The sequence below is a fragment of the Typopeltis vanoorti genome, chromosome 20 (genome assembly GCF_054136105.1).
Source record: "Typopeltis vanoorti isolate ZY-2024b chromosome 20, IOZ_Tvanoo_1.0, whole genome shotgun sequence".
In the NCBI taxonomy this organism is placed as follows: domain Eukaryota; kingdom Metazoa; phylum Arthropoda; class Arachnida; order Uropygi; family Thelyphonidae; genus Typopeltis; species Typopeltis vanoorti.
Genome location: NC_143568.1, coordinates 68,484,069 through 68,500,500, shown reverse-complemented (window position 1 = coordinate 68,500,500; position 16,432 = coordinate 68,484,069). Strand labels below are relative to the sequence as shown.

The 16,432-nt window shown below is 33.5% G+C and overlaps 1 protein-coding gene across 3 annotated transcripts in view; it reads right to left on the bottom strand.

The window, feature by feature from the left end:
- Window positions 1–16,432, bottom strand: part of Atac2 (Ada2a-containing complex component 2) — a 215,939-nt gene that overhangs the window by 17,305 nt on the left and 182,202 nt on the right. For all 3 annotated transcript variants that reach the window (XM_090410264.1, XM_090410261.1, XM_090410263.1), the window contains exons 13-14: window positions 16,292–16,378; window positions 9,607–9,725 (exon numbers count right to left, since the gene is read on the bottom strand). In XM_090410264.1, coding sequence (XP_090266390.1) covers window positions 9,607–9,725; window positions 16,292–16,378 — 206 coding nt within the window. The remainder of the gene's footprint in view (window positions 1–9,606; window positions 9,726–16,291; window positions 16,379–16,432) is intronic.

Here is a 16,432-nt window from a genome sequence, read left to right as displayed (position 1 = left end):
AGTTTTTAACATCTGTGAGATGTTCTGTAAGAATGAAACTAATCCCATACTAACAGGGCAGGCTTCTTCAACAGTCCTACAGGGCGCCTAGACCAAATTTTATCTATCCATAACTTTATTCCTACTTCATCCATCCAGCCTTTTGCATGAACATGTACAAACACTCCTTAATCAGTTTTTTCTTTGGGTAGCGTCTTCCTTTTAAAAATTAATAGTGGTGACAATTTTATTCCATCAGCACAGCAGGATAAAACAACCATGTAGTGAGTTTTTTCTTACCCAGAGGTTTTAACAGTAGCACTTTTTGTGTCCTTGGACTCTACAGTTTTGTTCGAGGGCACATCAAAAGTCAGCGGAACCTCGTCCATGTTTCCTATTTGCCAAGTTCAAAATTTTTCGTTTCCTTGCGTTAATGATGAATCGATGAAATTCAATTTGTAGACACTGAGAGTCCCTTTTCTGTGGTCTAAAATCCAAGTATTCAGTTCTGTCTCAAGTTTTGGCCATTTTGCAGTTCCACTTCGTAGATTATGTTTATTGTGAGTTTGCTTTTTTTAGATCCTCTTCCTGATTCCGTCAAGTTCTTATCATTTTCTCAGTTGGGAGTAGCCCGAAATGCCTCTCTGCAGTCCTGTTTCCATGTTCCTTAGCACATGCAATCACACGTAGCTTGTATGCAATATTGCAGCAATGCCGACGTTTTTCAGCCATAATTTGCCAAGAAATTTAGAGAAAAATTTAACAGCAGAAATTCATCACCGTTCATAACAAACACGATAATAATTGGAAAGTTTAAACGAACAGGAACACAGCTGTGATTGTCTATGATAGCACATGGGCATCCACTGAACTCTACATAACTGGAATGCTCTCACACACTGCAAGGAAGCAAGAAAGAAATCGAGTAACTCGGAACAGAGAAAATTTCCAGAAATGAAAGTCATAAAAAACTGAATATCGAGCATATAAGACACATCCTGTTTTTCAGACCTATTTTCAAAGAAAAAAAGTGCGTCTTATATGCCGGCAAATATGGTAATTGACATCTTGATATGAAATACCTCCAACACATCACATTCATTCATAGTCTTGTCAACTTCCAAAAAACTTGGTACCACTTTCTGTTCATTAACATTATTTTTCATTTTAAGTTATTACTTTTTTACCATACTGAAGCTATCGTGCAATTTTGCACCATATGTATGACAAGAATATTAAATTGATAAAAGTTAAATAAACAGCAGCAAAAATATTGTTTAAACCTTTTATTTACCTGATAAAAAAGAAGAGCATATTTTAATGCCATATATAAAGAATTCAAAATATTTAAAATATAATTCTTGTAAGCAGATTGTGTTGAACAATTTTAATATTATGTATAACTATTTTTGCATAAAATAAAGTTACACTATAAAAGGTTTACAGCAAAGAAAGCATCAATGCACATTATAATGTTCATAATATGCTTTTGGCATTATAACTTAAAGAAATGGGACCTCAAGCTTTAGTACTGACATCACTAGGTAAATTGAGTTCCAGAAGAAAAACCCACTCCAATTTTTTTAAAGGTGTAACAGTAAGAGTTTGTGGTTAAAAATCAGTGCTGGCTAACAAAACCTGTAATCAAAAGCATTGGTTACAGGTTTAATAGGCAGACCATATCAGGAACACAATGGCAACAGAAGAATTTATAGTGAGAGCAATTCAATAAATAAATTTTAAAAAAGAACTATGACAAATAAAAAAAAAGATTAAAATCAAGCAAAATTAAAACAAGAAATAATCTAATTAGAATAAAACAGAAGTTAAATCCAAAATTAAGCAGAATCAGTGGTAATATCTAAACAATCAGAAGTAAACATAACAGAACAAGAAACACCAATGGAAGATAAAAATATTGCAGAAATACATTTAAAAAACTAAAAGAGGAAAAAAAGAAGAAAATCACGCACAATGGTTTGACACAAATCAAGAAATAACACAAGTAGAAAAAATAAAAAGAGATAGAAGTCAAGGGATAATCCATACATTCCTATGGAAACTGACATTTCCTCCTTTTAAAATGAGCAAGGAGAGTATTAAAATTGCAGGGAAAGAGATGAGCAAAAGCATCAAAGAAAAACAATTAGTTATGACATCTCTCAAAATACTTGATTATTACTAAGAATATAGATGACCAAGTTTTTTCCCTAAGGGTTTACAAAACATTAAAATTAGGGCCTAATAATAAAACAGAGCAATGCCTATGTGTTAATCTCCACATTTTTGTTTAATGTTATACAATTAATTTCTATGTAAAAGCAAAGACAAAATTGACAAACTAAAGACCTATTACCAAGAATATAGACTACTAACTATTTGTCAAATTACTAAACAACTGAATAAAATATATATAGATGACACTGAAAAGATTATCCAAAACCTTATTTGATTCTGGATTCCTCTATTCAGGTCAATCTAATTTTACTAGCAGATTTAATCATCAGAAAAAAAGTATCATCTATCCTTGATATCAATCAATCTAGAAAGCCTTTTGATGGGTGTGATTTATCACAAATAACTAAACAAACAATCAAACAGCTAAAAACATAAAATACAATGCAAGCTCCCATATTTTCAATACATATTATAATGAATGGTTTCTTCTTTTCAGATTTCTCACCAATGCCAGAATAGTCCAGGACTATACATTTCTGTTAATGCTATTCTTCCTACATCCAAATAAGCTTCTTTTTTTTTTTTTTGATTGATCTCAAATTCAACCCGTTGCTGACAGTACACTCCATTCTTCTTTTCATTTCACATACCTTACAGTGTTTTCAAATATTAAAGTTACCAGATCCTCTATAACCAATGGCATAAAGACAGATTTTGTTGCATTTTCAGGTGAGATTAGATCACCTTTATCAATTTTAATTTCTTACAAGAAAGCTTCATCTCCTCTTACCTTTGATAACATCCAGATCAGATTTCTCTTCTAGAAATGGTTTACACCTCTAGCCCTTCTCTGGTTCCTACATATCACATTCATAGTCTTCACTTCTAAAAAGCTTCGCACCATTTTCTGTTCATTAACACATTTTCCATTTATACAGTTGTTAACCATATTGGAATATGGTTAGCATCTTCCAACTTTGGAATATCACTCTCAACATTTAGGTGGTACACCATAAACCTTGCTTTAAAAAAAATGCATGATTCTATCCAGAAAGTGACAATCTGGTTAACTGATGCCCCCCCCCTCCCCTACCAATCCACTCCAATCACTATTTCATAAATGTTTTGTTTCTTCTTTTCTATAGGTATACTGAACTGGCTTCCATTATTCTTCCACTTTCCTCTAGCCTGTAATACACATGGAGCTTTTTGCCATCCATTCAGATTCCAGTTTTTTTCTACGACACCAACTTCTTGTCCTCTTTCTCTTTCATGCCATCTATCTTGTGTGTTTGGAAATGTCTTTCTCTCACTTTTCCCTAGGATACTACTCTAGCTATTCAAAAAAAAAAAAAAAAAAACATCATTAATAGTTTCCTTCTTTCTTTTTAATTGTTTTTAACTGATTTGCCAACTACAGCATTTGTGTTTGGGAGTAATATTTTTTAAAAAAAGTCACACATAAGCAAAATAAACCTGATAGTTAACAAACCAATACATCAGAATGTTTTTGTAATTATTTAAAATTTTATCATTATCATTAAATTCCTGACATATGCCCTCAAGGAGTGTACAGAAAATTTTAAAACTGTTTTTAGCAGTCTCATACATCAAAGGTTGAGAATCTAGTATACTAAATTCTCAGACCTTTTTTTAGTTGGTGGTAAAACCTTATCACCTCCACATGATACTATGTGACTCACCTCTTGTTGAAAAAATTTATTATTGATGTTGTTTGCTGTCTTTCCAACTGAAAGTGCCAAGAAGGTGTGATGCAAAGACATTTGTGAGAGAGCAGAGTGAACTGGAGTTGCGAATCAGTCTAACTTTGTTAAATAATATCTAGACTGTTTAAGGTGGTTTTGGATAGGTCTGTTATTTAAAAAAAAAACGCAGTGAAATTCATGAAAGTGCTATGCACAGGAGAGAGAGAGAGAGAGATATTGCTTGGAAAGAAATCAATGGACACCATAGTGTGAAGAACAAACAAGTATGTCACCCACCTTTATAAGATGTACAACCTCCTTTTGGTGCAAAGGCTGCAGCAATCCTACAGGGCATACTTTCCACAAGCATACAATAGCGACCAATGGGAATTTTGGAGCATTCTTCCTGTAGGCATGTAACGAGGTCCTAGATTGTTGTGGGTGGACATCCCTTGACATCACCAGATGTTGTAGTTCATCTCACAGATGTTCAATAGTGTTGAGATCAAAGTAGGAAGTAGGATCAAATTGGCTTAAACCAAAATAAAATAACGGTACAACATGATAGAATTCTATGATATCCGAAGCATCACCTAGTTAAACAAGGCCTCCCATTGGCACTGTCAACATAAGCATAAATGGAAGAGAAATGGAACTAGCAGAAAAATTGCATAAGTACCAGATAAACAATAAAGACAAAAAAAAGTGAGATTTTTCTGAGCAACAAATAGAAGATATTATATCAGACAATAATGATCAGAGAAACCATGGAGTAGAACATTAATACAAGGATAATCTTCTTGAATATCAGGCAATATCTAGTATAGTGATGTGGGCAAAGATCAGAATGGGTAATTGCACAATATCACTTATATCTATGGTGTCAGAAGTTTCTCCTAAGGAAGAACTGGAGGAATTTTTTGAGTCATTAGAAAAAACAGCTGACAAATAAAATGGAAAACCTTATTCTCTCTGGAAATCTAAATAGCAGAGTAGGAAATGATTACCATACATATAGAAGTTTTGGAAAAAATTGGAGAAAAGTGCAAGACTAATAATGATCGTATCTGCTGGATTTCTGTTCAGGATATTATTAAGAGAGACTTCCAGGAGATCAGACTCATCGAGGGAGGCCACATACAACATGCACCAGCTATCATACTTATTCTTGAATTTGTTCATACTGCTTGCACATACCACGTCCAATGGCAATCCATTCCAATCACGCACCACCCTATGAAAGAAAAATGTAGTCCTCACCCCTTCTTAATAGCATTCATTCTCAGCTTCCAAGGAGGATCCCCTTTTGTCCTTTACCCACCCTCCATAAAATGAAAAATTCCATCAACTGAAATCCATCTTTTTATATAACCCTTTCAGAAGTTTATACATCTCAATCATAACACCCACTCTTTCTCCCATTTGCTAGTGTCTGCAGTCTACAAATTATCAGTCTGTCTTCATAATTAGTATTCCACAATTCTGATCACATTCATCTAATATCATTAACAGCTAGTCATATTCCAACATAAAGATGAAGCAAATTCAAATGGAGAAAAGATGCAAGAAATAAGAAAATTATTGCTGGCAGCGATATTTTTAGGCTGGCCAAAGTGATCACCATATCATTTTAAGCAGGATAAAACTGAAATTATACTAAAAAAAAAAAAAAAAAACATTGATTCAGTCAGAAAGACATCTTGAGAGATTGCTGAAAAGATAGAAAAATCAGAATTTCATGCTCAGGAAATTGAAGAGGCAGTCAAGAAAAAAAAAAAAAGAAAGTATATCAAAAGTTCCTGGCAAGCAATGTATTGTGTGCCAGGTTACCTTGGCAAAACAATACCTTAAACTGGTGGCTATTGAAAAAGCTAAGAAATGGAGGAAATGAATACTGTAAAAGGAGTTGGAGATGATAAAGGTGATATGAAAATTGAAGATATTCTAGATGTCTGGAGTTAATTACTTTGCAAGACTGCTAAATGAAACAAGCAGTGATGGCACAGTTGTAGGAAACATGGAAACATTTCAAGAGAAATGCAATGAGATCAGAGGTAGAAAAGGCCATCAAAACCCTGAAATGTGGGAAGAGTTATTGTAGATGATATCTGGTCAGAAATGCTCAAAATATGGAGGTATGAAAGTTTTCAGTGGCTATGCTGCATAACTCAGAAGGCCTGGTCAGAAGGTTGAATTCCAGATAACTGAAGTAGAGTTCTGAAGTACTGAAGTGGAGTTCATAGTCATATCAGTGCCCATGGATCCGATGTCCATTGTTGTTTGATGCTTGTTTCACCATTCTTTGCCATCTCTTTATTACAGGTACCTGCAATCTCCTTTTGCACTTTTCCATTATTTCACATCATCTACCCACTGTTACCTTACCTGCCATCTTTTGTTTATATTGTCCATTGTACCAAGCATCAAGGTTTTGACCTTTTGCATCCATCCAATTAACCTTCCAATTAATTTTCTGCATTGGGTTCTCTTTGCTATACAGTGTTTCATTTACTATCTTTTGCATCCATCCAATTCATAGAATCTTTCTATAACATGTTCATTCAAAAGCACTTTAGTTATTTCATATTTGCCTTCTTCGTTTGCTTTGTCAACCTGATATAATACATATAGATAAGGTATGGATAACCAAAAAAAAAAAAGTGAATAAGCCTAAGAATACCTTGGATGAAGATCACTTCATCAGATAGAAGAAAGCAAAGTTATTACACAAATCATATTTCAAATTACAGACTGTTCTTGGAAGTGTTTCAAGTAATACAAAAGACTACGAACAAAGAGAATTTTTTTGGTTCCTTGGAAACTGTAACCATTACATAAAAAAGTGTGGTGTATATGATTAAGTTCTACTGCAGGAGACATCATTGGAACAAAGGTTATAGGCTCCATAACCTATAATATATACACTGGTATCCAAAACCTAAGGACGAACACTATTTCTGAAGATTACAACCACAAAATCAGACAAATCAGCTTGTGGCAATTTGTATAACTGATGATTTCGAGTAGAAAGCAGGTACACATTCAAATTGCATGCAAAGGGGTCATGAAGTAGCACTCAATGAGACAAAAGGCTGCACTAAGTGGATTGTTTTTAAAGGAAGTGCTTTTGTTTTTTACTATTGATATGCTTCTTAAAAAGTTGTAGGTTGTACTTGGTGGAAAAAACAGCACAGGGAAGGTGAATGACGAGAAGTTTGTTCAGTATTTTTGGAGTTGGACAGTGTATGGATGTTGGTCTGTAGAAGCTCTAGTTCTTACATGGTTAGAAGACAGTGAAGGAATGGTAGTGGTCAATTCAGAGGAGCAATGCCCATGAAAGTACCTACAGAAAACGCCCAGTGCTGAAACAGAGCACCTATGGGAAAGTGACTTGAAGGGAATCTCTGAGGTAAGGGTCACTTGTTAAGGAGATCACCCTCTTCTGTATATCATTAAGAATTCTTAGCAAGGTTCTGGGACCCAAAATGAGGGAACAATATTACAAGGTTGGTCAAATCTGAGACTTATAATAAAGGGTTAGGAGTTGAGAGGAAGAGAAGTAATGTTTTGAACAAGAAAGAACACCAAGCTTTATAGTGGCTGAGGAGGCTATGCATGTAATATGTCTGTACCAGGATAAACTGGATGTGATAGTGAGTCCAAGAAGAGAAAGCTGATCTTGAAAGGAAATCGCAGCAAAGAGGGAGTGAAGCAGGACTTTTTTTTCTTTTTTTTTGTGAGTAATAAGGCAGGCGTGAGTTTTTATGGTATTGAAATTTACTAGATTGTCTTCACCACATTTGAGGACGTTGAGATCAGTGTTTAAGTCATTGGTTATTGAAATCTTGAGGTAAGAGGAAGTGAAGTAGAATCTTTCTTGAAGGTAATAAGGCAGGCTTGAGTTTTTAATGGCATTGAAATTTACTAAGTTGTCTTTACCCCATTTGAGGATAATTGAGAAGTGTTTAAATTATTGATTATGGAAGATCTTGAGACCATTTGAGTACTACAAAATTCTTGAATGAGGAAGAGGAATGAAGAGTATTGTCATCAGCAAATGTATAAAAAGGATTAGAAGAGAGAGAGAGAGAGAGGTTCATTGATGTAAAGGAGGAATAGCATGGGCGAGAGTGCAGAACCCTGGGATATTCTAGCATTAATATAGAAATCTAATGAGAAAAAGCTGGCAATTCAATCACAGCACAGGAGGGAAACCATTCAATGGTAGCTCGTTCAGGTCTTCATGCTAGACACGATTGAATACCTTTGAAATATCAAGATAGGCTTCTTCAAATCTTTCCATGAACTGTGTCCAAAGGTGTGAGAGAGAGATTAGCAAGGAGGTCAGCTGTAGAACAAGAATGGCAGAATCCATATTGGTGGTCACTAATAAATTAATGAGTTCCCAGATAGCAAAGAAGCTGGTTATTGATAACCTTTTCCATCACTTTTGAAAGTACTGGGGTGAGAGCAATAGGATAATAGTTAGATGGCTGGCTTTTGTCTCTCTTTTTGGGTACAGGGTAGATGTAGGCCTGCTTCCATACTGTTGGGTATATAAAAAAAAAAATAAATAAATCTGCTAATGTCTTATTTCCCTATAGGGAGTAGGTGAGGTCATTTTAGCCCCATATAACTTTTGAAGACTGAGGGGGGAGAAGTTCAATTTCCACTGGTAGCCAGTCAGAGATAACTGGACAAAGACTATCACTAATTACACATAGCATCCAGTGAAGAGTGATGACTAATGAGTACTGCCATCCTGTTGTCCCTAATCCTGACACTATTTTTACTGTCTGAAAATAGTGTGGGTTCTAGGATAGATTTCTTGGATAGATGGCCTATTTTATTTTATTTTATTCTTCATAATAATGTGGTCTATTCTTGGCTGATTTACTAACAAAATAATAAAAAACAATCAACTGTGAATTCTAGGAGTTTTTAATGGCACTCGTGACATAATAAAGTTTATTAAACACTTATTCGCAAGAATATAATAATTTTGTTACTGCAAATATTCTGACCAGAAACTAACAGGTCATCATCAGTATAATCACAAGGTGATGCTACAACAAAGAATGCTAATTCTATTTATTATAAAGATAAATAGCCCCCCCTCTCCCTCCTTGGTGTTTCCAAGGTTCAATGTGAATGCCTCTGCTCATACTTTAGACAAACAGAATATTCTGTTGAAAAATAACAAGAACATAAATCTTATATCAACAACAATATATCTAAAAAATCTGGACTTGCTCAGCATGGAGTGGACTTTGACCATATCCTATGGTCCTATACTTGCCTTTTACATTAGTGCAAGTTTAAATCAGAATGAATGCGTTTCTATTGCTAATATTTGGGAGAATCTCATACTCATAAATGGCAAGCAATAGTGCATTCTCCCTGTATTTAATTTTTTTATTTAATTAAGATAATGTTGCATCATTCATTTCACTATCTAAATTAAATTTTATTGCAAATTACTTAATTTTAAACTGGGCCTTAATTGTAATCTTATTTTATTGTAACCACCCACTAGATGGTATTCCGGCACATGATTCAGCTCTGTAAACAGGATTAATATTCTTTGTTCTAGCTTCACCTTGTGATTATGCTGATTCACTGATGATAACCAGTTAGTTTCTGGTTGAAATATTTTCATTAACTGTACCTAATAAGCATGAATGTAACTTAATTTCAGATAAATACAGTAAAAAAATTAAAAAATAAAATAAAAAATACTCACAATCAATACCTGGCCAGAAGAATTGCCTGCAAAGCATGTTTATAACTGGGATATGTTGTGGCTGTACATAACAATAGTCAATAGGATATCTAGGAGGTGGAGTCCAACTGCTATCATTTCTAAAAGAGGAAAAACATTTAAATCAGTACTATATGAAATGTAACACAATATGGGTGGGTGAGTGTGTTGGTGTGAAGGGGGGGAGGAGGAAGAGATGAAGTTGAAAAAATAAAGAAATATGCATTTGTAAAGATAAATAATTAGATACCTTTCATTACCACTGTAAAGCTTTTCCAAGCTTCTAACAATATATCTTTAAAACTTAATTTACTCTACAAAAAGCATAAAGCAAAACTTTTCACCATCTTGACTTTTTTTGAGAAATGTTTAAACTATAATCCTCAAAAGCATAAGGCTAAGAAGAAAATTTTTCATTAAAAATTTGGAGGTGGAAAAAAACTTTACATTAAAAAAATCTGGGTGTTGTACTATTAAAACAGAAAACTTAAAATTACATACTTTTTTCATTTAATATTTTTGCAGATATATATTATATTGAATATAATATATTACACTGAAATATAATATATAAAAATTGTACAAATATTTGAACGAAAAATATCTTAGGAGTATTAAGTGGAAGATGATCTTTGATTTACCTATTTCGTTTCCTTGTTGAATTATTGTTCTGCATTGAAGTGTGCATTTAAACACATAATTTAAATACTTGGTATAAACAATTTTTCTTCATTCCACTTTAAATAATTCTTGTTTCTTATCTGCAAGATTCTTCTCATGTTCTTCTCATGAAGAACATGAGAAGAATTTAAACACATCCTAACTGGCTTTCATCAAAATTTCCATGTTTGCAGGATGAAAAACCCAAGGTTCTGGATGGAAAAACCTCTGATTAACTAAGCTTTAGAAATGTTCTTATAAAGGTTCCTTGCATCCTAAACAGGAATAAAATCTGCTTATCAGCACAAGTTACAACCATGTTCAACTGTTAAATGAAACCAATGACATTTCCTCTACTTTCTCAAGCAATGGTTTAGCATCAGTGCAATCAGTCACTACCTTGCAGTATCACTGGCATCATTTTTGCTCTGATCTGATAAATTTAACCATTAATTACATAGGCTTATAAATCAGTACTTGTCAAATACAGCTTGCATTTGAATGTAAGTCTGCTATGTTGATTTTAACAATGATATCCATTTTGCTTTGCTGGATCACATAAGAATTTTTCACAAATCAGAAAAAGAGGGGTTTCTTTATTTTCTCAGATTTATTAATTGTAACCTAATAACCAAATAAACATTATTTGAAGTCACCATTGATTTACTACCAAAGAACAAAGGGGTTTGAATCTCACATAAAACATGAATGTTTGTATACTCAAATCAAACAGGAGATTAATTATATAAGACTCATGCAATCACATCTGTGGTGGAATTGATGGGTTCATGGATCTTGGGGTCATGACAGACAGAGAATTGAAGTTCAGTGTTCATCTCATAAAGTGGACAATATAACTAAAAATTTCACTTGGATGCTATGAAACACACTGACAAGCAGGAGATAAGGAGATTAATTACATAAGACTGATACAATCACATCTGAAAATTGTGTACAGATCTGGATGCCTGGATTTCTTGGTGATGTAGAAGTGGTGGAGAGAATTTGGAGGTAGGGGACTAGAATGGTGACTGGTTTGTGGAGTGCTTTATTAGAATACAAGTTACAAAGTTTAGCTGATATATATATATATATATATATATATATATATAGAAAAGAGGGTGCATGATAGAAACATATAAGTTGCTAAAAGAGTTTTATAGTGTAGATGCTAAAGAAATTTTTTAATATATGACTAGATGGGAGATAATAAGGAACCATCCCTGAAGGCTGTGTAAGAATGTGGTTAACAAGGGCATGAGAATAGTTCTTTGCCAGGAGAGTAATGAAAAGTGGAATATGTTACTAGAGGTGGTCATGAGTGCTCCATGAATGAACAAGTTTAAAGATAGGTACCATAGATATTGTAGTTAGTGTGGATTTACCACAATAGTTTTTCGAACTGTATGGAGATGCATGTGCAATAATAATAACTGTTCTACATGCTTGCCTATAGCATCAGTCATATCACAAACCTTTGATCCCAGAAAATAAGCTTTCATTATTTGCTCATTTAGCACACTCTTATTCAGAGAATTACTATACACCACCATATACTTTTCCCAATCTTTTCTGCTTGTTCATACATTTTCCCTTTTATCTCCTCATATTTCCTTTTCTTTCTTAGCTTTCTAATGCTTACTAAACAGTTTCCTAATCTCTCTCTCTCTCTCTCTAACTTCCATTATATATAATGACATACTTGTTAAACCCGTAAGATTTCCATTATCATACTGCACGCTTCTGTTTTTAATTCTACTACTTCCAGGTTACCCCTCTCTCTCTTGCCTGTTTCACAACTATTGCTGCTGTGCACTCTACCACTTCCATTTATATTCATTTTTTTTTCTTTTCTTCAGAGGTGCCACTACCTGCCATCATGCATGTTCTTCCATGTGAATTTATGCACGTTAATGTTGGAACATGGACTAATAATGACTAGTTCAAAACATTTCTATGTCTGGAATTCACATCCTTCTCATAAATCAGATGTTTATGTCACCTGCTCTTATATAGCTACTTCCTCCTTTTCTTGATTTCTGTGTTATAAATGCTTATGTGTCAAGTTTAACAATTGCTGGGTGAATGTGGTGAACAAATACTCAATCCTGCTTTCATCTGCTTTATTAAATAAAATATTATTACAGATATTTAATATTCCTTGCATATAATAACTAATAACTAAAACTTTTTTCTTTTCTTTTGAAATGTTTCTATGGATGTCCATGTTAAAAGAATGGCTGCATGATATTATCCACGCAAATATAAAAACAACCTTATTTATATATAAAAAAACAGTTGTTTTTAACAACCAACAGCTTCACCTTTTCATCTAACAGCTATTTTAGGATTGCAATTATAGAGGTATTAATACAACATGCATGGAACTAAATAAGCATAAAAATATAAACATATTAGGGAACAAGAATGATTTTGGTTTTGTTCATGTTGAGAACAAATTATGCATCATTCCCTGATTCTTATTGAACTGTGTCTGAATATATACTTGGTCACTTGTTTAAATCTCATCTCTTCCCAACATCCCCCCCCCCCCCAAACATCCGTGATGTGTTCAACTCTAAGAATTTCTCATGGTATATCTGGCCTATGAAGCAAAAGTTATATGCACAGCAAATTTCATGGACACAGTTTCTTCATTCATGTACAGAAGATTCAGAGATCTAAGAAGGAAAGACCTTAAGAGGATGAAGGCTACTAATGCTATCTATCACATGCTTTATGTATAAAGAAGTCACAACACCCTTGTAGTTGCATGCTTGATATTGATTAGTGTTTAATGTTTAATGGTGTCCGGCTTATCATGACTTGCAGTGAACTAGAATCATGACCATTTCTGATCAAACTGTTAGAATAATGCAGTTCTTGTGATTTTTTTTTTTTCCCCTCTTCATCACTTCAGATAACATATGCTCTCTCTGAGTCCATATGACACCTCTCTTCTGTGCTGAGTAATGATATGTTTCTTTGCATAGGTACCTGCCCATATTTGTTTTCTTTCTGTATATAGCATAAATTAACTTGATTGATAGCAGACACTAGAACATTTAAATAATGTAGTAACTGGTTATTCTTCTTAAACATGAGTATAAACTTATATAGTGCTATTTATTGAGTTTCAGAATAAGTTTACTGTATCAAGAAAGAATAGGTTTTGTAATAGATTTCACAGAAAAAAAAAAAAAAACATATCTAATTTTAGACCCCACTAACACATTGCCAGATTGGAAGTGATGAGACTATTTCTCAAACATGCCTAAAGAAAAAACAATTATTTCTTATGAGCTACTTCCACTTTACACAGAAAACTTATTTCAATAGTGCCTAGATAAATAACACATTCTTCTTCTTCAACCTTTTGGTTCTGTCCACTGCTGGAGGTCTCCCCTATGGTTTTCCAGACCACTCAGTTTTCTATCTCTCTCATCCATCTCACTCCTGCAACTTGTTCGAGTTCATCCCTCCACCTTCTTCTCAGTCCTCCTCTTCGTCTTGCTCCATCCATTGGTCTCCACTCTGTTATTTTTCTAGTCCATCTCCCATCATTGCATCTAGCAATCTGATCAGCCCATCTCCACTTAGCCTGTTTACTGTATTTTACAATATCTGTGACACCTATTTGAGATCTTATCCAGGTTTTTCTTCCTATCTCTTAATGTTATTTTTAGCATACTTCTCTCCATGCGATGTTGTGTTGTTCTCAGCTTTTTGTTTAGGGCTTCTGTTAAAGTCCATGTTCCCCCCCCCCCCCCCATATGTTAGGACAGGAAGTATATACTGGTCGAAAGCTTTCCTTTTTAGACTCATAGGGATATCACTTCTGAATACGTCTCTCATTTTCCCATAAGCCATCCATCCGAGGTGAATTCTTCATTCAATCTCTTTTCTTTGGCAATCCTCAAAGGATAACAACTGGCCCAAATATACATATGAGGTAACTTCTTGCTCTTTCATGGTTTTCAACTTTGACATTCATAATCAATTCCCATTTTACTCTCATTGCAATAAACAACACTACACCAACATTCACAATAACAAACAGTCTAAAAGTTATCATGACCAAAGTCCCATAGGTATAAAATGTTATGGTCAAAAGATTCATAATTATATTTAAAGAAGGAAACAGCACAAAGAAATAATTAAATACAAGTTTAATAGTCCAATATTTCATCACTGTCACAGAGACATCTTCTGGGATACACTATAAGAATTGTAATAACACACACACATAAAATGTGAAAGATGTTAGACTAGAAGCATAAAAGATCTAAGAGGGATGTGTGCTGTCTATAGGTGCTGGTAACTAACCTTGCCTGTTGGGCAGGAGGTTTAAGAATTAATGTTTCCCAAATCTTAGGAAGTGCAACACAACCATTTTCTTTCTTTCTTTCTTTCTTTCTTTGAAGGTTACACAGTGGTCAGCATTCATAGTGAAGAATTTATGGAGACAAAAACACACATGTTGGCATAATTATTTTACTCTTAAACTTATTTAACAAAAAAAAATACTGTATACTCTAAATAAATATGGTTATGTTAAACTTCCTAAGAACTATGGAAAACCATATTTATTTAGATTATGTTTTTTTTTTTTTTAATCTGCTGCTAATTCCAAAAAAACTTCATATTTGTATTTGAAGAATAGTTTTTATTTTTTTTACTACATTCTTAGGAAGGAGGATGATGGGAAAGTTGTTTTCCCCCATCATCCACTCAACAATATGGTATCATTTAAAGCCCTTGCGAACAGAGCCTCTAGCCTTTGTTCCAACCAGAGTTCCCCAACAGTTGAACTCTCCTTTATTATTCATCCATTGCAGTCTAATGGCTACAATGCCGAAAAGTTAATAAAATAATTGTTCCTCTCATCCCTCTCACTATATATGTTATAGTAATGCTATTACTATTCCTTATATCCAGGACACCTCTGATAAAATAGCCACAATTTTAAGGAGATATAATCTCTGCTGTGATGTCAAAGCTCATATTAAGCTGGCTGCACTTATGGTCAGATGTAGATGACCAAACCTTGAACACCTTGCACAGAATCAAACAGAAAAGAAATCTACATTCACTGAAAGCAAATACAAACTTGAAAGATTTTCTTTAGAATCAGCAGAATATTTAAAAAACAACATATTCTAAATAAATATGGCTGTGTTAAACTTCCCAAGATTTGGGAAATAATTCTCAAACCTATTAAACCTATGTTTAATTATTTATTTGTGCTGTTTCCTTCCATTAATCCTCATATGTTCAAAAAAATTCACTGTAGTAAACTATCCACTATTCCTGTGGTCCCTATGAAGTTATTATAGTGAAAGTCAACTGTATATGAACAGAAAACATGCTTGACTATGGATTTAGTCATTGAACCACAGAATGCTATTCTTCAGTGTCTTCCATTCTTAAATCCCTGAAAGCTCCACATGAGCCAATGAAAAAACTAAATCTCAATAAAGAGTATTGGGTTATCTGTTACCTAGGACATACTGGGAAACATTCTAGGACAGAAGAAAAAAAAAAAAAACTCATAAAGTTCCAAATGTTGGAAATTAAGACCACAAAATTTGAGATCAATATTCAGAAAAATACAATGTTGTTTGGGAAGAGGAAAAAAAAAAAATGTCAAACGTTGCATACAACAACCTACTACATAAGATATCATCTTATCTACATTTATGTATGTAAAAACTTCTAGCAATTTTATTCTTTATTTTAATACACTGAATTGGCTATAATTATGGTCAAAGCAACTAATACTAAGAGATCTGTCTGTTTTATAGAATAAAAAAACATCTCATCTTCATATAGGATTGCCTAATATATCATGAAATACACGTATGAAGAGGACATATGAACCAGGATCTGAACTGAAGTCTTTCCAAATGAAGGATAAAATGTTGTTTTGTTCTTATGAACAGACTAGAGAGAAATTCACATTTTCATAAATACATACACAAAAGTAAATCTTCTGTTATAAACTTACCTGAAAGAATAAGAAATAATTTCTTGTAATAACTGCAGTTTTAGAGGTACTGATTGATAATCTCGAAAGATAAATGGCTTTAATATCCTGAAAGACAAACAAGAAGTAATTCTTTCATATAAGTTTTTACATAATATGAAA